Genomic DNA, 23,361 nt, shown 5'->3' on the forward strand with positions numbered 1-23,361 from the left:
GTGTCGGCGGGGGGAGTGAGCGCCCCACCCCGCCCGACTCCGACCGCCCCGGAGGGAGCCCCGGGCCCGCCAGGCGAGCGAGCAGGGCCCGTCTGGTGTGGGGCGGGGCCCGGGGCGGCGGGGGTGGAGCGGGCGGCCGAGCAACGGGGTCGACCGGGACGGGTCTCCCCTCGCCGGCGGGGGCGGTGGTCGTTCCGATAGACCGCTTCGATTCCCGTCTTTAAGGGGGAATAGCAGCCGCCAGCGTGCTGGCAAGTGTCGAGGTGCTTCCGATATTCCGTGGCTTAGCGGCACGCCGGGTCGCTTGTCGCCGTAGACCGCTGGCAACCGGTACGCTCCTGGGGCTTCGGGGTTCAGCGGTCACTCCAATGTTTCTATGACAGGATCGGGGTCTATCGAGCGGTATCAGAGGGCTAGTCGGGAACGATAGACTCTTCCCCGCCCGGCATCGGCCGGTTTGCGTCGTTTTGTGACTGTTTTCAACGTATGTGCCTTCTGGGGTGTCTGACCATGTCGTGGGTCGTTCACCCTCCTTCGGGGGGGTGGGCGGATTTTGACTTGATGTGAGCTGTTGGCGAGACTTTATTTGCGGGATACTGATTTGATTGCTCACGGTTATAGGGGAAAGAATGTTACAGGAAGATATCCTGATGGCGAATGAGATTGAAGCGGGGTTGATTGAACCGATCCCGGCTGTTCATGTTATCGATGGGGCGGTAGTTGAGGCAGCGGAGGCTGGTGGAGTTGAAGCGTTGGACCTTTATGCCCAGATGAGGCAGGCGAGGGCCGGTCGTGTCGAGGAGTTTTCTCGACGGAACAGATTGGTCGCTCAAGTTGAACGGAGATGGTTGGAAGTACGTCCCGACGAAGTTTACCCGTATGGGCCCATGGAGTTCAGTGCACCCGGGCCCGTGGGCATTAAAAGAGTCGAGGACAGCCGGAATGAATTGTCATTCTTTCTGGAGATCTTTGACGAAGATCTTATCCGGTATATGGTGCGCTGTACGAACAAATACGCCCGGGAAAGGCGGTTTGTACACCGTGGGGAAAAGCGCTCGCGCTGGTCAGCTACCTCGACAGCCGAGCTGAAGGCATTCTTGGGGTGCATGATTTGTGCAGGCTATGCACATCAACCAAGCCTTGCGTTCTACTGGTCTACCGATGAAGACGCTGGCTGTGCGGTCATGAAAAGGGCGTTCCCCTTCAACCGGTATCGTCAACTTTTGAGATACCTGCACTACTCGCCAGAAGGATTTCCTTCTCCCGGCAGCGAGCGACTTAAGGTCTTCAAAGCAAGGGAGAAAGAAGACAGAGTGCTAAAGGTTAGGGCGGTAATGGCACGAGTCAACGAGAATAGCTGCCGTGCTCGCCACGTCGGCCAACATCTGGTCGTCGATGAGGCAACGGTTGCGTTTAGGGGACGCCACATGCTTCGGCGGTATAATCCTGCAAAGCCGACCAAGTATGGCTATTGTGTCCGTGCTCTGGCGGAGCCGGATGGCTATATATTGTCCGATGAATTATGCGGCGCTCGCAAGGATCCGGAGACGATGTCGCCGGACGAAAGGGTCATGCATGGCATTGGTGACGAACTTCTCAGCCCTCTCGATCTCAAGCCCGCCCGAGTCCTGAATAGGCTGACCGTGCCGTTCCAAGGCTGCTATCGCACAGTTTTCTGCGATTCGTACTATACAGACGTGCAGCTGGCGGACTATCTTTTCAGCAAGGACACTTACTTGGTCGGGACAGTGAGAAAATGTGCGTCAGGCTTACCGACGGAACGGCACCACCGTCCTTTCAAGCCGAGGCCCAGGCCGAGACGAGGGAGGCCACCTATGCTGCCTTTCCGAGAATCGTATCCAAGTGATGTTCCGAGAGGGACGTCAATACGATACCACGACGGCGGACCGCTCACGGTGATCAAGTGGAAGGATACCAAGACACTCATGGCGCTTTCCACGGCAACAACCGTTGATGCTCCCGGCGTACGGGTTATCAGGCGAAGCAAGCGTTTCAATCGCCAAGAAATTTCTTGTCCCTTGGCGCTAGACTTGTACAATCGCCACTACAAAGCGATTGACACGGCCGACCAGCTAAGGGGTTCGTACCATTTTGGGCGCCCGTCAAAGAAGTGGCACCGTAAGCTTTTCTGGTATGCCGTGAACAAGGCTGCCGTGAATGCTTATTTGAACTGGAAGATGTACATTTCTAACAGACAGCCACCTCTTCCACAATATAGGATTGCCCAGCTGAACTTCCGGCGAGCGTTGATGCGACAGCTGGTGGGCAATTTTTCCGCAAGGCGCCGAGCAGTCGTCACTGTGGACGACCCCGGGGTTCGCCTAGGAAGAGGAACAGTAGTCGGCGAACACCATCAAGTGAGCCGGGGGAAACCGACAAAAGTCTGTCGGTATTGTGCAAGAGCTGGCCGCCTGATGTCGGGAGCGAGACGCTCCAGGCCACACGAGACCGTCTATCGATGCAATACTTGTAACGTTTCCGTTTGTAATGTCTCTCTCCGCCCTGAGTGTTGGCGCGAGCATTTGCAGGACATGCGGGCCGATAGATAAGTGATTTGGGGCTGAGTTGTTGAAAGACCGGTTGTAAAGTTACCGGGACAAGATGAGATTCTACCCGATAGTGCCTTTATATGTGGCCGGGATAGGTCGTATTACTGACTGTTAAAGTGTTAATATCGACAAATCTGTGAAAAAAGGACACTTTTTGACATTTTTCGCACTCAATTGCCCATAATCCAAAATCAAGGGCATATTTCAAAAATCCCCAAAACACAAACCTCGGGAAAACAGTTACGGAACGCAATGTCCTGGCTTTTACCTTCGATGCATGCATGCAGGATGCTTCGATGCATGCTTGCATGCTGTTTGGTTCAACACTGTCGTACACCAGAAGACCTTATATGGCAATACGTTCCCAAATCCTTGTATAGCCGTTGCCTTATATGGCAAGGGAGCACGAAAAGGCAGGCAGGCTAGATTTGCATGACACACAGGAGGGCGACCGCATGTAACTGCTACAACTGTTCGGAAATATCATTGCATTGTGGTTTCGGACTTTGATATCCTGAAAAATGACCATATAAAATCTATTCCACAAGATTGCAGAAGACAAAAAAATGATTTCGTCAAGAAAACGACCAAAAATCGACATAAATGATACCATATAGTGCGGTTATAGCATTACGTACAGAGAGACGGGTTACGTACCGCAGCTTAGCCCATCTTTGGCCAGGAAGCACTTCGGACCCAGAAGATCCGGGTTCGTGTCCGTGCTTTATTTTTTTTTATTTTTAGATATTGAATATCAAAAATATATATTGATATTATATTAATCTATCAATATCATATTTATGAATATCATTTTTTCATTAATAAATAAAGAAATATTTTATATTTGTTATTTTTAAATATTCATTTAATATATACAAGGCCTTTGTCTTATGAACAGGACTTCATAGATTCCAAACCCGGCATTCGAATTTTTCTGTTCATTGTAATGGAAAATACCGTGCAGCGGCTCCTATGCGCGGTAAGATAATTCTTGCAAAACACTCGCCACTAAACTTCTATCCCCGATGTAAACAGAGGCTCTTGATGTTGTTTGCAAAACAGCGATCCTTTGTTACAGTAGCAAATGCTCCATTGTTCAGTATCGACTTCATTCAGACAACACGGACGTGGAAAGTGGCGCCGCTCGGCACAAAACTATGGGAATTTTCATGAATTTTAGCAAAATTACCCAGGAAAATAAGGAAGAAATGTTGTAAATGCGGAAACCAGAATAATACGGATGAGGTAGCTGTTGATTTGTTTGACATTTGGTAGTCATTTTAGATAGAACCTTACCTGTTTTGAACTTCTATTTCACTTAATTACCATAGTGCTGATGATTCAATGGTGCTTTTTCAAATTTTATGTTTTATTGCGTGCCATGTACATAATTACATTGATAGCTTTTATAATGAGCCTATTGTACATTTTACAAATAAGTACAAGTTGTAGGCCAAGACCAGCTTTTTCAAAAGCACTTAAGTTAAGTGACGTAACTTCAAAATTGCTTTCCCCAATCTGCCTATTAAAACAGTACTCATTTCCCAAAATGACAATTTTTCTTATAGACTGAACAGCCCTTGAGTGACTTCCTCTGGCAGATTTTACTTCAAGTAAAGGGAAAAGACAATTCACACTCATAAACGTAGCCGAAACGCCAGCTTTTTTGAAAAGCTCTTGTTTTCTGTGATTTTGACAAGCCTTGCCACGGGCAAGGGCTCTCCTTCCGTAGTCTGGGAAATGACTTGATTGTCGTCGATACATCGATTGGGGTAGAGTCCCATCCCAATCTGAATGTCGGAGCACCAGGAGTCGCCTCCTTCCGGCCGGTGGACCTATAAAAAATTGATACAGAATAAAGTAGTTACCTGAGTCTCCACGAAATGAACTCTCCACATTATTTCTCTTACCGTAATATTCAGGAACTGATGTGTGTATAACTTTGTCTAGCTTTAGAAACTTCATAAGCCTGATATCTTGAATCTGATATAGTTCACTTGCCGGTGCTTCTGCCGGCCCGGCCGTTATTGACGATAAGAGAGATGAGGCTGGCAATGGCTCTGGGTGCTTCCGCTGTGGCCTCCTCCAGAGCATCACTCAGTGTAGTGTCGGTTTTCGCTTCACGGATCTCGTCAGTCTCAACGAACGGTAAGACTGCTAGCATTGGTGTCATGATGTGAAAAAAAAGTTTGGTGCAAAAACGACAAGTTAAGTCCTAGTGAAATTTCATGGGTTTCTGACTCCGGTTCAGCACTCTTTTTCTTAAAAACGCAAAAAAAAGTGAATAAAGGGGCTGAACTTTATAAAAACATGGAATGCATACTTCGCACAATGCTGTCTTCCAACTCCAGCCCCTAGTCCTTGACGGACTGCATGAGCGGGGACGTCACGTCCTCGATGTGAGGGGATTTGAATCTGAAAGAAGAGTTGACAATTTCATATAAAATATCTTAACAGTCTAATGATGAGATGTCTTTAAGCTGTCGATCATCTCAGAGAAAATGTTTACTAGATGATGGTGTTAAACGTCGCCACACTCTCCACCATCTTGACCTTTTAAGAATGCTGTTGCACGGAAAACTGGATCTCCGCTTTGATTAGATGTTAACTTCCTTAGAATGTCTGATATTTGACCCCCCCCCCAGTAATTTACACAGTAATGAAGTATTCCAGCTCTACGTATATCTAAGGTCTCATTCCTGTATTACTCCGCGTGTCTCATAGAGAGATAGCGACGCCTGTGTCGCTCTTTGAGTCCTTGGTCCCCTCTCCTTGCCAGGAAGACGCTCACTCTCTTCATATAACCTTACCGGGCCGAACACGAACCCGCACCTGATACATTCCAGGCTTTCCTCGGACACAAACCCGCGCTGTGTCTCGCCAGAGGTCGGCATGGTGCACCGAGGGCTGCATTTGGGATTCTCAAGGGAATGGCACGTCAGGAAGTCAATTTGAGTAAGAGGGGCACGAAAAACAATCCTTGACCTCGAACGCAGCGTTCGATCTCCTCGTTATCAACCTCTACTAACTTTGCAATTTCAGTCGGCTCGGTGGGTAAGGGACGCAGCCAACCTGGTGAAGGATTGTCACCGTCCTGGCCTGTCGCCAAGCTCCAAATGTCGCTCCTGTGACGACAAATCTCTTCGACGTTGCTGCCATCTTCTTCTAAATTGGTATATTCTTCTGAACTGGTCTGCTCTTTGCCAGGCTGACTTCTGTGTCCAAATTGCGGTGACTGGGGCTGTCTCGGCTGCTTTACCTCCGGTGTACGTATAACTACTACCTTGTTACTGCTTAACTTGCTCTACCTATTTAGCAGTGAATAAGTGATATATCCAGCAATTAAACGGAGTACCTGCTCCTCTTCACAAGTCATCTTGGTCTATACATTAGCTGTACAAGAAAATACAAGAACTTTTCAAACCACTTTGTTGTTCCCTCTTTGAACTGTGAATACTGCTATGTCTGCGTCAGCATATATACCGTACACTCAGGAGAATTCCTGCATTAAATATTGTGATATCCATGAAATAGGCCCTCAGATCCTGCTGTACATTATTTTCCCAAAGCCAGGGGGCAGAGGGGGGTCTAGAGACTGTAGATGTTGGGCGGTTTTGAGAAAGGCGGGTAGGAGCAGGGGAGAAACGCCGACGTTCCTCCTCAACTGCCTTGGTCCAGCGTGACTCCTCTTCCCAAGAAGAAAAAGTGACTTCGTTGTTAGAGTGGAAACGGTCACCCACCAAACCTTGTCCGCTAAAATGATGTCACGGTTTCAAGTGTCCAGCTCACCTATCGCCTGGTCGAGTAGATCGTTCTTCTTCTCAGGGGAGCGGATGAGCTCAGCCGTGGTCAGCTGCTCGCGAAGGTTGACGAAGTTGTAGTTTCTCTGGTTACCTTCGCGGGCCCAGGTCCTAGTGGATGTGATTCAGTCCGTCCTGCACGTTTTTGCTGATCCTCCCTGTGTACTGCATGTACCTTCCGTTGATGTCACCCCCGAACTTGTACTGCTCTACCTGCAGCCTCCGGTGCTCGTCCATGCCGAAGATTCTACAGTTGTAAAACAAGAGTCTGGGGACCCAAAATCTCCATGAAATTTGTTTTTATTGTGTTGTGTTATGTTTGTGTAAGTTATTTGTTGTTTGGTTGTTATGTTATGTTTGTCTGTTTCAGGGTGGTTGTGTTTGTTTATATTTGTAATATGCTGTCTTGTAGTATGGATGGTTTGGGGAGTATTGTTGATTTGTTGCAGTTTGTTCCTGATATGCTAGGTGTCGTTTTGTACAGTGTGGAACATGGATGGGCATGGGCGTGTAGTAGGTCAGAGAAAGGGTGTGTTCACTTCCGGGTGACGTTTATGCGAGTTTGAGCTGATTACCCTCAGTTTTGTTCTCATGTTTATCAAGTATACCCTCGGACTTGGTGGTGGAGATGTGTTTTTAAGATTGAAGTTATGGTAACTATATTTATAGGGCCTTACTTTATTGGGTCTTTTCATGGGCTGTAATAGGTTCAAGTAAATTTGTTGTTATCTTGTACAGCCCCCCACGCCCATGTAGCATTTGACCGTGTGTAGTTCAATATAGCTGTATCAGCTTTGTTGGTTTAATGTTGCTTTACCATTTACAAGTAAAGTTTGTCAATTTATGACCAAATTTGGTGCATGGTTAATTATAATATTTGTGGATTGTATGGTATATTGTGATATTTGTACAGCAGTGAGGAGGGGTACAGTATATATAAAGCTGTCAGGGGTACCCTGGACAGTTTGAATTGCTGCAAAAGTCACAAAGTTCCTGCAATGACGCCAGAAGTAGTCATTAGCATCGATTTTGTTTGACCTTTGAGACAGAAGACGGCCGTTGTCACCAGGTTGTCGCGGGCAGTTGTGTGGTTGCCTACCACCATCCTCTCCGCCAGGGGTCGTTGCTTCTGCGTGATGTGACATTCCAGCAACTAGAATTGCTACCTTACAACGCGTTTCGTAGATGCCTATTTAGTTTAAACATTACTAGGACATTCTATCATTCTATTGATGCCATCTTTACTATCTACATAGTAGATAGTAAATATGGCATCAATCGTACCATTATCTTCCTCACGATATCTAACGTGTGTGTGTTCGTTTGTTTGTTTGTTTGTTTGTTTGTTTGTAAGCAGCATAGCTTGAGAAGCTGTGAATAGATACGTGGTTAATTCTCTCGAAGGTTATATTTTCGGGTCTTGGAATAAGTTCGATGATAGGCTAGCAGCTTTCCATGGTATTATATTATGTAGCATAACTTCTGTTATGATATCCTTTATGATATCGTCTGTTTAAGTACGTATATCTTCCTCGTATATGATGCTTTCTGTCTAAAGAGTATACATGTATATCCATATTTGTTTCTTGTTTGTGATTAATTCTACATAAGATGCAATTGTGTCATATTTGTTTACCAACGAAGAGTTTAAAATTCATAATCTCTTTTCATAGTTCACGTTGCTGAGGGGGTGGAGTTTTATCGTATTTATTGATACAAATGAAACACAGACGACGACGTACTTTCACAGTTATATTGAAAATTTAGAAAAACAAGAACAAAAGTATTGAAAATTCCCTTTTTTCCTTCTGGACGGGAAAATGTGGATATTATAAATCAAGCGAACTGTTACAATCAAATACAGACGATAACGTACTTTCACAATTGTATCAAAAATTTAGGAAAACAACAACAAAAGTATTGGAATCTCCCGCTTTTCCTATTGAAGAAGAGAAATTGACAGTGCATATGATGCTACATGCAGCAAACGGTAGAGTATTCTGCTGTAATTTCAATTGATATTTGTCAGAACCAAATGTTACAATCGACCTCGTTCTACTTTCAATACATCACCGTGCATTGAATAATAATTATTCATACATGAGAGGGTACTAAAACTAGAGCATACTGAATTGATCTTTGAGACGTATATGTACATGTACGCAAAGTTTAGATTAAACAGTACGTAGACATCTCTGTCTTGCTACTTCTCTACATACAGGTTGTTCAATCTCAAAAAGGATGACATGGTATCTATACAAGAAATACACGTAGTTGCGTAGATAGAAAACCAGGCTTAGCGAAGCGTCTTATGCACTGATTATAAAGATATACAATTCAGCAAGGCAAGGGAACATCGTAAAAGATCATCATGCAACAATTTGTCACATTTTTAACGTGCAATCTAAATGATTTCAATTAAATTATGTATACACATGGTTCTTGCAACCTCATAACGATCACAGATCAAAGAGGAACACAGAAAATGGATATCATGAAACAAATGGTGACATATAAAGGTACACTGCGAACGTATTTCGTCTCTACAAAATGTATAGACAGGAGTTAGACACTTAGTCATCGCTGGGTCATCGCTAAGTCATTGTTGAGTCATCACTGAGTCATTGACATCGCTAGTCTATTCCACTGTTGCCCCTATAGGCGAACAATACATCCTGACAACAACAAAATGTAACTGAAAATGTGCCACTAGTATCACTGTACTTTGAAATGCCTGAGGTCACAACAACAACGCAGCGCTAGCAGGTAACTGAAGACGACATTCAGTCAGTTCTTAAAACCTGTTCATGGCAGACATTGTTGAAATGGTGGCTTTGTCTTGGCTGCATCCCGGGTCTTGGCTGCATCCCGGGACAGGATATCTCGGTTGGGGCTGCGCCCGTCTTTCGGAAGGGACGTAAGATGGGGTTCCCGTGAATTTTTCTCTATATAGCTGTGTATGCATATTCTTGATAGTGTCTACAACATTCCACCGTTATCGTACTGATGGTTATCATGCTTGTTTAGTTGGCTGTGACAAAAACGTATCAAGAGGCAGTGTGGACTTAAAGTTTACCAGTTGTCTTGCTTCAGTTATCTTTCTTCACATACTTCTTCCTGTCGTGTGACATGAAATCGTCTGAAATCTTTGATATCTTTGAAATCTTTGAAAGAAGCAGACAATTGAAACCTGTGCATTTGGTAGTATAGAAGGTAATGAATTCTATAAAGCACTTCACTTATCAAAAAACCGCAACATACACTGGAAAAGTTTTCTCTAAAACATCCAGCTCCTATAGGCTATACTCCAACTCCAAGTGTTATGCATTGGCCCCTTTCAGTCTGAGAAAATGGGATGTTCCATTCCTTCAGCAGCATATTTCAAGGTGCACATTCGATGACAGTTGAGATTGTATTTGATTTCAAAAATCACAACTGAATGAAGGAAAATAAACATGAGCCTTTTAATTTGCAGGTAAATATTAATGCCGTCTATTATGCAGTGTTCCAAAAGATCGATACTTTTTTTCATGCTGTAGATATCAATTCAAAAGCCCGTAATCTGGGGTGGAATGTGAGGCTACTTTCTGTCCAAATAAACAAAATGGCGGTCTTACTGAAGAGGCAGATCACAACGCACAGCCATCCTCGTGGTTTTTGTCGGGTTTCGCTGGTTTTCAGACCTAACAACCATCATCAAAGGCTAAACAACATCATACATAGTATTTTTAAGGCTAATAATGCTAAATAGAACCAGCCATTTTTTGACTGGATTGCCGATTTTGTGGCAAAAAAAAAGAACCGAACATTTCGTCGGTGGCTACCAAAATATATATTTTTCGGTCAGCAAACTTCGTATTTTCTTTCCTTTTTTTGGACTAAAAACACATATCAAATGTGGAACAAACCCTCATAAAATATTTTTACAATGAACTAAGTATTGTTCTGCTGCTTTGCCGATTTTGAGGGGAGATTTTGAGGGGAGATGGTGGCCGGTCATATGGAGGTTAGGTGATAATTTTCACAGTCTGCTGTTTTTATTTTGATTGAGCAAAAAAACGATGCGGCGAATCCGTTAACCAAGGAAATAAATTGGTGTGGCCTTAGCAAAAATGGATATTTCAATATAAATAGTCTGTTCTTCAAGTACTCTAAGCAAGAAGTTAAACATCCCAACGGGGAAGAACAGTCAACAATATGACATATATAAACCTGAGGTATACATATATAAGGTATAAAACTTCCCTGTCACACTTGCTGTAAGTTTATAAAGTATATGTTTGACATCTGTATAACGTAATGTATTGCACGTTGCTTAGCAATATATATGTGTTGTTCCTTGTCACACTTTGTTTGTTACGTTTAGCAAAAATAGATATGTCAATATATATAGTCTGTTCTCCAACTACTCTAAGCAACAAGTTAAACATCCCAACGGGGAACAATGGTCAACAATATGACATACATAAAACTGAGGTATGCGTAATATTATATTTTAGGATAGTGAGAACTTATAACGTAACATATATACATTGTTACTACATGTTATGTGCCAGGACCATCTTTGCTGTGTTACTCCTCAGGTGTTGTCTTGGCCTGCTAAAGTGGTGATGTCATACGCAGGAGGAGATGGCGGAGCCAGAGTCCATCATACTGCGAGAACTCTTCGTAAGTGAAGGTTGGCTCATCGAACACATCGTCGGTTGGATTCTGTGAATCGGTATTTGTCAGTGTTATGATGTTGTATGGTGGAATATTGTATTGAAAGTTGTGTATAATGATTATGTAATGATTGTACAGTTACGAGTTGGTATGTGTTGTTATAGGTCTGTGTTGACTGAACAGTAATCACTTTTTTTGCCTTGGCTGTGAATTAGAACAGTTGTTGTAATGTTGATGTAGTTTGTGCAGGTCATGTGTAATGTTAATGAGATTAAAATTGTTCTAATGGGTTTTATCAATTTGTCACATATGGTTATTGATACAGTGTTTGTTGGCTAGTGATGTGCTGTCTTGTTTGTGGAATGTACTGTTTAGTTTGTGTGTATGTTTTTTTTGGAAATTCTGTAGTAAGTAGTGGTTTTCTTCTTTTATAGAACAGGATTCAGGGATTTTGGTGTTCTTTGTTTAGTTGGTTGTGTTTATTATGAAGAACACGAATGGATGGTGAATGACTGTGTGTGTTTTATATTTATGCGCTATGGATAATAGTTGAATAGTAAATGTGTCAAATGTAAATTAACACGCTTTCTGTTTTTGCATTAGGTGGAGTTCGATCCTTGATCAGTTGAGGTTGTCTTGTTGCAGCTCATTGGCCATACTTGTTCTTTTATTGGCAATATATCATGATTCAGATAATGGTTGATGTGTTTAGAATTGATAACATGCCTTGAATCATTGCGAATGCAGAATTTTATATGATACTCCATTTTTTATTGTTTAATGTAAATTGTTATGTGTTCTATTGAGGTTGATGTTTTGTTTTGGATGCACAGCAGTAACTGTTTTAGTTAGTCTTATCTTATGGCATAAATGGGTTCATGACTTTGGAATTATATCATTTTGGCCAGAAATGTTATATGTTTGTTAGCTGATACTTGAGAAGAGTTTACCGGTGTGTTTAAAATGCGTCATGTTTTTGTAGTCTCATTTTTGTTCAATAAAGTTTGGTATAAATATAACATATATGGCTGTTTGTACATGTATTTTGGATTGTTTGAATGGTAACTTATTATGTACATTAAAGTGAGGTAGGACAGAGTTGGTTTGAGATTTAGAATAGGTATTTTTTATTGTTATAATCTTACACAGTTACCTGTTGTCTGCTGGGTATGTTGTTTGAATATAACGGGTAAGTCGTTGGGTGAATCCTGGTATTGCGAGAGTTTTTTTATTAGATGGATCAGATGACTGTGGGAAACCTTAAAACGTCTGTTGTTTGTATCTTACTTTAAATGTATTGGAATTGACGTAGGTTAGACTTTCAAGCAGACACATAGTGGTCGTCAAATTAAGCCACAACCTAGGTCTGCTTGGAACATTCAATAGCTATGAAATGCCATGTGATCTGTATGGCCTTGGTGGCATACGGGATAGGATCACTGAAGCAGGTTAGGAAGTGGTAAATCACTTTGAAACAGAAGGTACATGGTTTGATACACCAGTGACCGGAAATGTTTTAGTTGCTGTAGTCGTAGTTAATGTGCTCAAAACGGCCCAAAAATGAGGTACAGTCTAAACCTGTATTAGCGGTCACTTGGATATTATAGCGGTCACCTGGCCAATGTGGTCAGGTTTTGTCGGTACCTTGGATTTCTCCCATTGACATAAGCATAATTTGAGAATTAGTCTATTAGGCGATTTTCGGTCCGGCTGGAACGCCAACACTCCCGATAGCGGTCACAGCGCGGCCGCCGGGCCTTTGTTTACATCAGCGGCCGTAACTCCGAGCCGTGCCAACCCACGTCTGGTTCACAATCTTTTTATTTTCGCGCTGCGCCACCAAAGTCTGGACTCAACTAGGATCCTTCGTGTGTTTGCATAAAGACAACATTAAAGAATTTTGTAGTTTGACGCGAAGTATTTCCAGCATCGTGTCTTTGTAAGTTTTAATTTTTGCGTGGCTGTTTACACTCGTCTCAGTTCCGCGGCACATCGCTATTTTCTGAGCAGTCGGACGGCGAAATTACGGCCGCAACTTTTTAGGCGAAGATCCGTTCGTGTATCTGGTGTGTTAGGTTCTTGAAAATGTAGGTATCAAGGCCGAATTTCCGTTTTCCGCGGGTAAATAAAGAATCTGAACCAATATTTCACGTGTTTCGAAGATGGCGTCGCAGCTAGCAGTCAAAGGGTCATAAGAGTTCATGCGACGATACCACTATTATGCTGGTTAAATGCGATAAATCTATTTTGTCATCCCGAATCGCTGAAAGCAATTTCATCATAAAAATCTTCAAAATGAATTTATACAATTGTACTATGATGTATAATCTAAATTATACTGAGTTTATGAAAGAAATAAGCACGACCAAATCCAAATTTCCAATGAACACCACATACCGGAGATAATGGTAGAAGCCGAACCCAAGTTGAAAAGAAAAGAAACTCGCCGCGATGTTTTGTTTGAAAACGGGCCGAAAACGATCAATAAGTAGCAAATAAGGAACGATCCTTTGTTTCAAAATGTTGTCAACCAAATGGGTGGCGCTTAGTTGCAAATTAATTCGTTTTACATTGCTAAATTTCGTTTATTGTCGGTGACACAGGGATCAAACTTAAAAGAAATATGGCGATCTCTGCCGAGTCCAGAAGCCCTTCACCAGTCCGTAATTTTCGAGTTCGCGGCAGCTGGCTAACTTAGCCACGGGAACTTAACCTTAACATTAAACTGAATGTTTCAACTGCTTCTTAGATCAATTAGTATTTAATTATTGGTCATAATTTTACAAGTTATCAGTAATCTTTTGTTGTTGTCTAAGTTAGTAGTTTAAAATAATTTTTATGCGAGCAAACAAATTTTATATTTACTTAACCAAGGGCTTAGTAATCTCAAGGAGGTTCCTTGGTATCTCAGTATGAACTTAGCCCTGTGTCACTCATTGCTCGAGTCGACCCTCTATATAGTGGTCACCTGGCCAAAGTGGTCAAATTGGCTCAGTTCCTTGAGGGACCACTATAGACAGTTTTGACTTGGTGATCTTTTAGTTCCGCCTTGGTTCAAACGTAAAAATGCAAAATGAGAACATAAATTTGCAAATTTTTGACGGAGTTGAAGTCACTCGTCATTGGTCGAACTGCTTTTTGTGATGGACAGTCAGGATCAGTATATTTGAGCTTGGTTTATCTATCAGTTCTGACCACACACGACATCGTATCTTTGCTCTTTTATTGTCGATATGGAATGGTATAGTGTTGTTGAAACTTACAATGTGTAGGATGGACTAAAAACATGGGTTTTTATTCAAGTTTAAAGAGTCATAAAATGTTCTGGATGCCTGTAATGTGTGCTAAGAAGGACACCGGAGAGGAGGCGGATCGCAGTTGAGAGCCTGGGAAGCCGAAGATAATTATGTGACGTCAGTGCTACGTCATGATCCGCCAAATATTTTACAGGAAGCTTCTTCCAGTATGACCAGTAGTTAAATAATGGTAATAAAGTGTGCCGTAGTCTGTAGGTGATTGGTATATTAGACAGATTGCAGTGAATTTTTATTTTGTCACGGTTTCTTTATGTTGCTTGATGGAGAGTCCGATAAACGCCTATTAGGGACGTCAATTACAAGCCGAGGCACAACATCGTAAATGCTATGAAGTGAAAAAGTGTTTTGTGATGGCCGCGTGCGGCTGACGTTTGGTTCGATGTTTTCTGGTAATAAAGGGACCGCTCCGTTTGTCATGTCCCTGGGCGGATTGGGGGCGTGTACAATGCAGATTGGCTATTTGGGGATTTCCCAGACTAGTTCATTGTTTGTCAGCTGCAGGAGGCAAGATCTGTGTTTGTGGAAGTCGTGTCAGGTTTAGTTCGTTTTTCGCTGGAGTACATCACTTACTTCTTTGTGGAGGGCATGTGGTCATGTTCATTTGGTCGTTTCCATTGGGGTGGTGTGTATTTGTGGTAGGGGGGACCCAGGAAAGGCGGCGTTCACCGAACAGCACGGGGAACCCGGGGTTGAATTATGTGTCGTCAGTGCTACGTCATGCCTATTAATATATTACAGGTAGCTTCCCCAGCATGCTATGCGCGGTAGGTACGCTGTCTTTGCCAGACCGTCTGTGTCTTGGCTAGGCGCCAGTGGCTCTCATGCGTGAAATCTATATGTCGAGCTGTTCAACAGTTGTCAGTAGTTCTCCTCAGACAAATGTCTTTTGGGTCACATTTAGTTGGGACATTCATCACTTTGTACATTTTGGTAAATACATCTAGATATGATGCTTGTTGGACTCCACTCACCTAGGGCGAGTGGAGTGCTGTTGCTTGGAGTAAGTCGGATGTCATCAGACGGTTCAGCTCTCACTGGGTGTTTCGGCCCTTATCCGTAACACCCTCCTGCTGTCGGGCCGGCAGTGGTGGCCAGCTCACTGCCCATCCGCTCCTCCTGGCTTCCAGCATACCTCCTCTCTCCTGTTCCACAGCCAGCATGAGGCTCTCTCTGCAGCCTCCCCCGTCCTGCGAATAGCTGTCTTCCTATCCTTCCCTGCTATCCCTAGTGCTGTCATCATCTTCCACACAGACTGGGCTGGAAATCCTCTGCACCCAATCTCTATTGGGAACAGCCAAGCCTGCCATCCTTTATCCCTGCACTCTTGTAGCAGGTCTTGGTATTTGTTCTTCTTCCTCTCATACGCTTCCTCACATCTCTCCTCCCATGGGACTGTTAACTCTATCAGGACGATTTTCTTTCCTTCTTCTGACCATAGCACCGCGTCTGGCCGCAGCCTCGTATGAACTACTGAGGGGAAATGCAGCCTTCTTCCCAAATCCACTCTCAGGTCCCATGACTTCGCCTTTTGCAGTATGCTGTTGCCCGCTCTTGCTGCAGTTGCCGGGCGACTTTTTTCCCCCTCTCTTACGAATGTGATCACCGGGCCTCTTCTTGTCTCTACGTTGCGCTTCTTCTTCCTCTCAACTTCTAAGATGCTTGCTATTGTGCTCAGAACTTTGTCGTGTCGCCACCGGTATCTTCCCTGTGTGAGCGCTGTTTTACACCCAGACAGGATGTGGGCCATGGTGCCCCTCTCACCACAAAGCTTGCATGCTGGGTCTTCCCTCAGTCCCCACCTGCACAGGTTGGTTGGGGAAGGTAATGTGTCGTAGACTGATCTCAACAAGAAAGAAATACGGAAAGGTTCCAGCTTCCACAGCTCTGACCATGATATCTTCCTACTGGGGAGGTTCCACTTAGTCCAAGCACCCTGTGCTGCTAACTGTGCTGCTTTGGCTCTCCGCCCTTCCTCCTCAAGGTGTCTTACTTCTGTCTGAATTAGGCCTCTTCTTTCTTTCCTACTCGCTTTTCCCCATTGTTGGAAGTGTGACGAACCCAGACCCTGCCTTCCAGTGTTCGTTATCCCAACTATGTCCCGCAGGATCAACATTCCTTCCGCCTTTGAGACTAAGGAGTCTGCCTTGAACTTGCGGCCTGCCCTTGTGATGACTCCTGCCTGCCGAACTTGCTGGTCTTGCGAGTCTCTATACAACATAACCGTTCTGCATTTCGCCACCTTGTATTCTTCTACCACTGAGGCGAGGGGGAGCTGCATCTGGCCTGATTTGGAATACAGACCCAGAGAAGTAAAACTTGGTGGCACGCCCAACCACTTTCTGAGGTGCTTGTTGACTTTCCTTTCCATCAATTCTACACTTGTCAGTGGGATTTCGTATACTGTTAGTAGCCACATCAACCTAGGTAACATCTCATGCTGGTAAAGCCAGGCCTTGAATTTTCCTGGGAGGCCTGACTTCTCAATTCTTCTCAACCATTCTTCTATCTGCATCATGGTGCTACTGACATTCTTCCTATCTGAAAGGGTGTCATCATACCACTTTCCTAGGCACTTGATCGGATTTCCTTTGATTGATGGGATGGGCTCTCCCTGCACTTCCAGCTTGAACCTACTGGTTACTTTCCCTTTCTTGATGACCATGCACCTGGATTTCTTCGGTTTGAACTTCATTCTTGCCCATGTTGCCATCTGGTCAAGCTCCTCTAACATCCATCTGGCCTCTATGTGGGATACGGTAGTTACTGTGAGGTCATCCATAAATCCCCTCAGTGGGTTTTGCCTAGCTCCAGACCTCATTCGTGGGCCCTTGGCTTTGCTTGCGGCAGCCTCTATCAAAAGGTTCATCCCCATTATGAACAGAATAGGGGATATTGTGCATCCTGTTACGATTCCCTTCTCTAGATTCTGCCACTGGGTAGTGAAATCCGTAGTTCTGAAACGTAGCTGGACCCCTCCAAAGTAACTGGAGATCATACCCTTGACTCCTGCTGGGACATGATAGTGATCCAGCGCCACCTGGATCAGGGCGTGTGGAATAGAACCATATGCGTTGGCCAAATCTAGCCACACCACCGTCAGGTCACCTCTGCTTGTCTTGGCCTCCCGGATCATCTGGCTGAGTACCCCTGTGTGTTCCAGACATCCGGAGAAGCCCGGGATGCCACCTTTCTGCACTGATGTGTCAATGTACTTGTTCTCTGTCACATATGCCACCATCCTTCTAGCCAGTACGGAGAAGAAGATTTTGCACTCTACACTGAGAAGTGAAATTGTTCTGAACTGGTCAATGGTAGATGAACTTTCTTCCTTCGGCACAAAGCATCCCTCCGCCTTCTTCCAACATGCTGGGATGCTTCCTTTCACCCAGATTCTCCGGAGCAGCCTCCACAACCTTCTCAGGAGCAAAGGGCACTTCTTGTAGACCTTGTAGGGTATCCCGCTTGGGCCGGGGGCTGACCCCGCTCTAGCTTTCTTCACAATCTCCTTCACTTCCTTCCAGGACGGCTCACTAGTATCGAGTGGTTTCACGGGCCTCTCAACTGTCACTATGCTTGGATTAGCCTCCAGGGTTTCTTCCTTCCGGCTGTCGTTGTGAGTACTTCTCAAGAATTCTTCTACTTCTTCCTTGGAACTGGTTAACTTCCCGGACTTAGCTTCACCCAATAGGGTCTTTGTGAACCTGAATGGGTCTTTTACAAACTGGGCCCTCTTGTTCGTTCTCTCCTTTCTCTGTCTTCTTAGGCTCTCGGCTCTGCGGAGTTTGCACAATCGATCTCGTAGCTGGCTTGTTAGTTGTTTGATGCCTTCCTTCTCGCCCTCTGGGCTTCGCTTGAACTGCTTGTTGAGCGACTTGATTTCTTTCCTTAGCCGATGGATTTCTCTCTCTCTTCTGTTTGGCTGTTTTGTGGTGCCAGGCTTTCCCTTCTTTTCTACCACTCCGAACCTCTCCCTTGCGATGTTGTATGTCAGAGTGGCGAGGCTGTTAACTTTGTGTTCCACCGCTCCTTTCATGGTTACTTCTAATACCCTGTCGAGGTCTTGGTCAAGCTGGTCCCACTCCTTAACGTCGCTCATCTTTGGCCACTTGATCCTCTCTCTCACAGGATGGGTCTCTTCTTTGCTGGCCTGCTCTTCCCTACTGGACTGTTGGCTCTCCGAGGCATTACTGCGGCCATGGGGTGTCGCAGGAGCTTGGACGTCTCCAGTACTGTGGTGTACCTCCTGCCTGGAGTCCTCCTGCGTCTCACCAGGAATCTCTGTCCCTGCGCGCTGCACCTGCGGCACCTCCTTGCCGCACTTGGTTTTAGCTTGGTGAATCTTTAACCCCCTGCTGTTTTTACATGTCTTCCCACAATGGCATTTTACTCCTGGTACGGTAACCTCTCCTGTTAACGTTGTTTGCGTCATCCGTCTCAGTGTCCGTACTTCGTTCCGAGTCGTTACCGTTTCATCCGTCCCAACGAGTCCCTCATCCTCCCCCCCTCTCGGGTGACTCTGGGGGTATTGCTCTTTATGTTGTACTGCAGTGGGGTTTGGGTGCCCTCGCTCATCTGTTGCGAGTGCTGTGCACACGGGGATACTGACCCAGAACGCACAAGCCAGACTTTCCTGGGGGTCAGCTGTCTCTCCAGCGTCACCGATCTTCCCCGGTCGCCATCCAGACTTTCCTGGCGGTCACTGGTTGCCCAGACGTCAACAGTTTGGTAAATACATCTAGATATGATGCTTGTTGGACTCCACTCACCTAGGGCGAGTGGAGTGCTGTTGCTTGGAGTAAGTCGGATGTCATCAGACGGTTCAGCTCTCACTGGGTGTTTCGGCCCTTATCCGTAACACCCTCCTGCTGTCGGGCCGGCAGTGGTGGCCAGCTCACTGCCCATCCGCTCCTCCTGGCTTCCAGCATACCTCCTCTCTCCTGTTCCACAGCCAGCATGAGGCTCTCTCTGCAGCCTCCCCCATCCTGCGAATAGCTGTCTTCCTATCCTTCCCTGCTATCCCTAGTGCTGTCATCATCTTCCACACAGACTGGGCTGGAAATCCTCTGCACCCAATCTCTATTGGGAACAGCCAAGCCTGCCATCCTTTATCCCTGCACTCTTGTAGCAGGTCTTGGTATTTGTTCTTCTTCCTCTCATACGCTTCCTCACATCTCTCCTCCCATGGGACTGTTAACTCTATCAGGACGATTTTCTTTCCTTCTTCTGACCATAGCACCGCGTCTGGCCGCAGCCTCGTATGAACTACTGAGGGGAAATGCAGCCTTCTTCCCAAATCCACTCTCAGGTCCCATGACTTCGCCTTTTGCAGTATGCTGTTGCCCGCTCTTGCTGCAGTTGCCGGGCGACTTTTTTCCCCCTCTCTTACGAATGTGATCACCGGGCCTCTTCTTGTCTCTACGTTGCGCTTCTTCTTCCTCTCAACTTCTAAGATGCTTGCTATTGTGCTCAGAACTTTGTCGTGTCGCCACCGGTATCTTCCCTGTGTGAGCGCTGTTTTACACCCAGACAGGATGTGGGCCATGGTGCCCCTCTCACCACAAAGCTTGCATGCTGGGTCTTCCCTCAGTCCCCACCTGCACAGGTTGGTTGGGGAAGGTAATGTGTCGTAGACTGATCTCAACAAGAAAGAAATACGGAAAGGTTCCAGCTTCCACAGCTCTGACCATGATATCTTCCTACTGGGGAGGTTCCACTTAGTCCAAGCACCCTGTGCTGCTAACTGTGCTGCTTTGGCTCTCCGCCCTTCCTCCTCAAGGTGTCTTACTTCTGTCTGAATTAGGCCTCTTCTTTCTTTCCTACTCGCTTTTCCCCATTGTTGGAAGTGTGACGAACCCAGACCCTGCCTTCCAGTGTTCGTTATCCCAACTATGTCCCGCAGGATCAACATTCCTTCCGCCTTTGAGACTAAGGAGTCTGCCTTGAACTTGCGGCCTGCCCTTGTGATGACTCCTGCCTGCCGAACTTGCTGGTCTTGCGAGTCTCTATACAACATAACCGTTCTGCATTTCGCCACCTTGTATTCTTCTACCACTGAGGCGAGGGGGAGCTGCATCTGGCCTGATTTGGAATACAGACCCAGAGAAGTAAAACTTGGTGGCACGCCCAACCACTTTCTGAGGTGCTTGTTGACTTTCCTTTCCATCAATTCTACACTTGTCAGTGGGATTTCGTATACTGTTAGTAGCCACATCAACCTAGGTAACATCCCATGCTGGTAAAGCCAGGCCTTGAATTTTCCTGGGAGGCCTGACTTCTCAATTCTTCTCAACCATTCTTCTATCTGCATCATGGTGCTACTGACATTCTTCCTATCTGAAAGGGTGTCATCATACCACTTTCCTAGGCACTTGATCGGATTTCCTTTGATTGATGGGATGGGCTCTCCCTGCACTTCCAGCTTGAACCTACTGGTTACTTTCCCTTTCTTGATGACCATGCACCTGGATTTCTTCGGTTTGAACTTCATTCTTGCCCATGTTGCCATCTGGTCAAGCTCCTCTAACATCCATCTGGCCTCTATGTGGGATACGGTAGTTACTGTGAGGTCATCCATAAATCCCCTCAGTGGGTTTTGCCTAGCTCCAGACCTCATTCGTGGGCCCTTGGCTTTGCTTGCGGCAGCCTCTATCAAAAGGTTCATCCCCATTATGAACAGAATAGGGGATATTGTGCATCCTGTTACGATTCCCTTCTCTAGATTCTGCCACTGGGTAGTGAAATCCGTAGTTCTGAAACGTAGCTGGACCCCTCCAAAGTAACTGGAGATCATACCCTTGACTCCTGCTGGGACATGATAGTGATCCAGCGCCACCTGGATCAGGGCGTGTGGAATAGAACCATATGCGTTGGCCAAATCTAGCCACACCACCGTCAGGTCACCTCTGCTTGTCTTGGCCTCCCGGATCATCTGGCTGAGTACCCCTGTGTGTTCCAGACATCCGGAGAAGCCCGGGATGCCACCTTTCTGCACTGATGTGTCAATGTACTTGTTCTCTGTCACATATGCCACCATCCTTCTAGCCAGTACGGAGAAGAAGATTTTGCACTCTACACTGAGAAGTGAAATTGTTCTGAACTGGTCAATGGTAGATGAACTTTCTTCCTTCGGCACAAAGCATCCCTCCGCCTTCTTCCAACATGCTGGGATGCTTCCTTTCACCCAGATTCTCCGGAGCAGCCTCCACAACCTTCTCAGGAGCAAAGGGCACTTCTTGTAGACCTTGTAGGGTATCCCGCTTGGGCCGGGGGCTGACCCCGCTCTAGCTTTCTTCACAATCTCCTTCACTTCCTTCCAGGACGGCTCACAAATTATGGCGGGTAAATCGTACGAGGTATGAAGTGTTGGGTAGGCATTATTAATGGAGCGTAATGGAGATCTTATCACTTAATGTGACTGATTTGTAAAGATGCATGCTGTTCTTTCGTGTATGTTAAGATGTGGTGTGTTTTTGACGTACCTAATTGTCGAACATGTTGATGTCGAAATCGAATATGGCTTTTACCTGTTCGATGGTCATGTTGTTAGCTCCCGGTGTGTCGTCCTTTGGTTGTGTTGGAGTTGTTTCAGATGTTGTCGTGGTTTGTTTCTATGGAGGTAGAAAGGTGGAAGATTTTAGGGGTTGAGTCGAGTGGTTTTATACTATGTCAGATCTGGCAATGGTTACTAATGAATATCACTAATAGGGGAGGTAGATGCTATTTTGTCCGTCATGAACAGTCGATGGCAATGAAGTTGAGTTAATCGCAATTGTTTTCTTATGACATGTGGTATGTACTTTGGTGCTGGCACAAATTTGTTGAATGTACAAGTAGTCGGTAGCTATATTTGTGGAGTTTTGGCGCCGTACACAACATATTAATGAAGGTTATCGACTTCAAATGTTAATGTGTTGGCGGAAATCTAATTTTTTTGCACAGCGCCGGACAACGGTGGTAATGTTTACTCGAACGTTTGCCTGAACATTGCAATGATGGGAATGTGTCATAAATTACGATGGTGGGGTCGATGCTGTGTAGACTGTTTTGATGACGGCATGTAGTAAATCGAAGTAGATTTTTACTAGATAGGTGAAGTTGGTTGTTATCTTTGTAGGGGGTATATATCGGATGTTGTAACAGTGAACTTACCAAGGTCCTTTGAAGATCTGTTATCCTCTGGATTGCGGCGGTCAAGATGTTTATTCTGGAGACTGTGTCCTCCTTTTCCATTGGATGTGTTAGTGTCCTCAAGTTGCCAAAGGCCTGTTTGATAATCTTCTGTCTGTTGAGTTCGCGTTCAGTAGCTTCTTTCCTTTTGTCGTGGAGCTGCTCCATTTCGGTTCGTTGTGTTGTCGCAACTTGGTTGTCGTGTGCGTTAGTGGTGGTTTGCGTGGGATCCTTTTGGTACGGTTTGAAATCTGTTGGTATGTACATTTATCAATGCTTGACAGTGTTTGTAATTTTCGTGAGCATGGCAAGTTCCGAACATGTGGTCGCATCCGGATATCCATAGGGAATCAGTGTTATTTTTGTCGGTGATTGTGGTCAGTCTCGAATGTCATTTGTCTAGTCCGGCGTCTGTTGTAGGTCGTGCTAGTTTTGTTTTACATTTTGAAGTTGTCCTTTTGCAGAATGTGAAATACTTGTCGCTGTTTGAAAGTATCATTGACGCGTCTATGACGATATACAATCAATCAGGTGGTGGATTGGAATTAACTTGTCAGTGTTGTTGGCACCGATGGCCAATTGTCGGTGGGATGAGACAGGGCTTGTCGAAATGTCGGTTGACACAGTTTCACCGTGGGGTGTAGTTAATTGGCTAGTGTTAGGACTTTGGCGGCTGGTGTTTTTTGGTCAAATGTTGGTGTCCATCATTTGACGTGTTTTCATGTTTGATGATGGATGTTGTTTGTTTTGAAGGCTTTTTATTTGTGATAAGTCTTTGTGATGCGCCTATTTGTGGCATATCATCAGAGCTGTTTACGGATAGTAACAGGACAACTGGATTATAAA

At 45.2% G+C, this 23,361-nt stretch overlaps 2 protein-coding genes and 1 long non-coding RNA gene across 4 annotated transcripts; 2 read left to right on the forward strand and 1 right to left on the reverse strand.

Annotated features, from left to right (window-relative positions):
• The first annotated feature begins 148 nt into the window (after positions 1-148).
• Positions 149-2,687, forward strand: LOC136446579 (piggyBac transposable element-derived protein 4-like). Its single transcript, XM_066445023.1, has one exon. The coding sequence runs from the start codon at positions 630-632 to the stop codon at positions 2,568-2,570; it is 1,941 nt and encodes a 646-aa protein (XP_066301120.1). The 5' UTR covers positions 149-629; the 3' UTR covers positions 2,571-2,687.
• A 4,766-nt stretch (positions 2,688-7,453) lies between these two features.
• LOC136446460 (uncharacterized) lies at positions 7,454-12,053 on the forward strand. Of its 2 annotated transcripts, XR_010757573.1 has the most exons (3): positions 7,454-10,092; positions 10,954-11,038; positions 11,636-12,053. It is a non-coding gene; the product is annotated as an uncharacterized lncRNA (long non-coding RNA). The 2 variants fall into 2 exon arrangements; XR_010757572.1 differs by having other exon boundaries at positions 7,454-11,038.
• Positions 12,054-19,240: 7,187 nt separating this feature from the next.
• LOC136445663 (uncharacterized) lies at positions 19,241-21,382 on the reverse strand. Its single transcript, XM_066443796.1, has one exon. It carries the CDS (start codon positions 21,380-21,382, stop codon positions 19,241-19,243), a length of 2,142 nt encoding a protein of 713 aa, XP_066299893.1.
• Positions 21,383-23,361: the final 1,979 nt, after the last annotated feature.

The sequence above is a fragment of the Branchiostoma lanceolatum genome, chromosome 12, assembly GCF_035083965.1.
Source record: "Branchiostoma lanceolatum isolate klBraLanc5 chromosome 12, klBraLanc5.hap2, whole genome shotgun sequence".
Classification (NCBI taxonomy): Eukaryota; Metazoa; Chordata; class Leptocardii; order Amphioxiformes; family Branchiostomatidae; genus Branchiostoma; species Branchiostoma lanceolatum.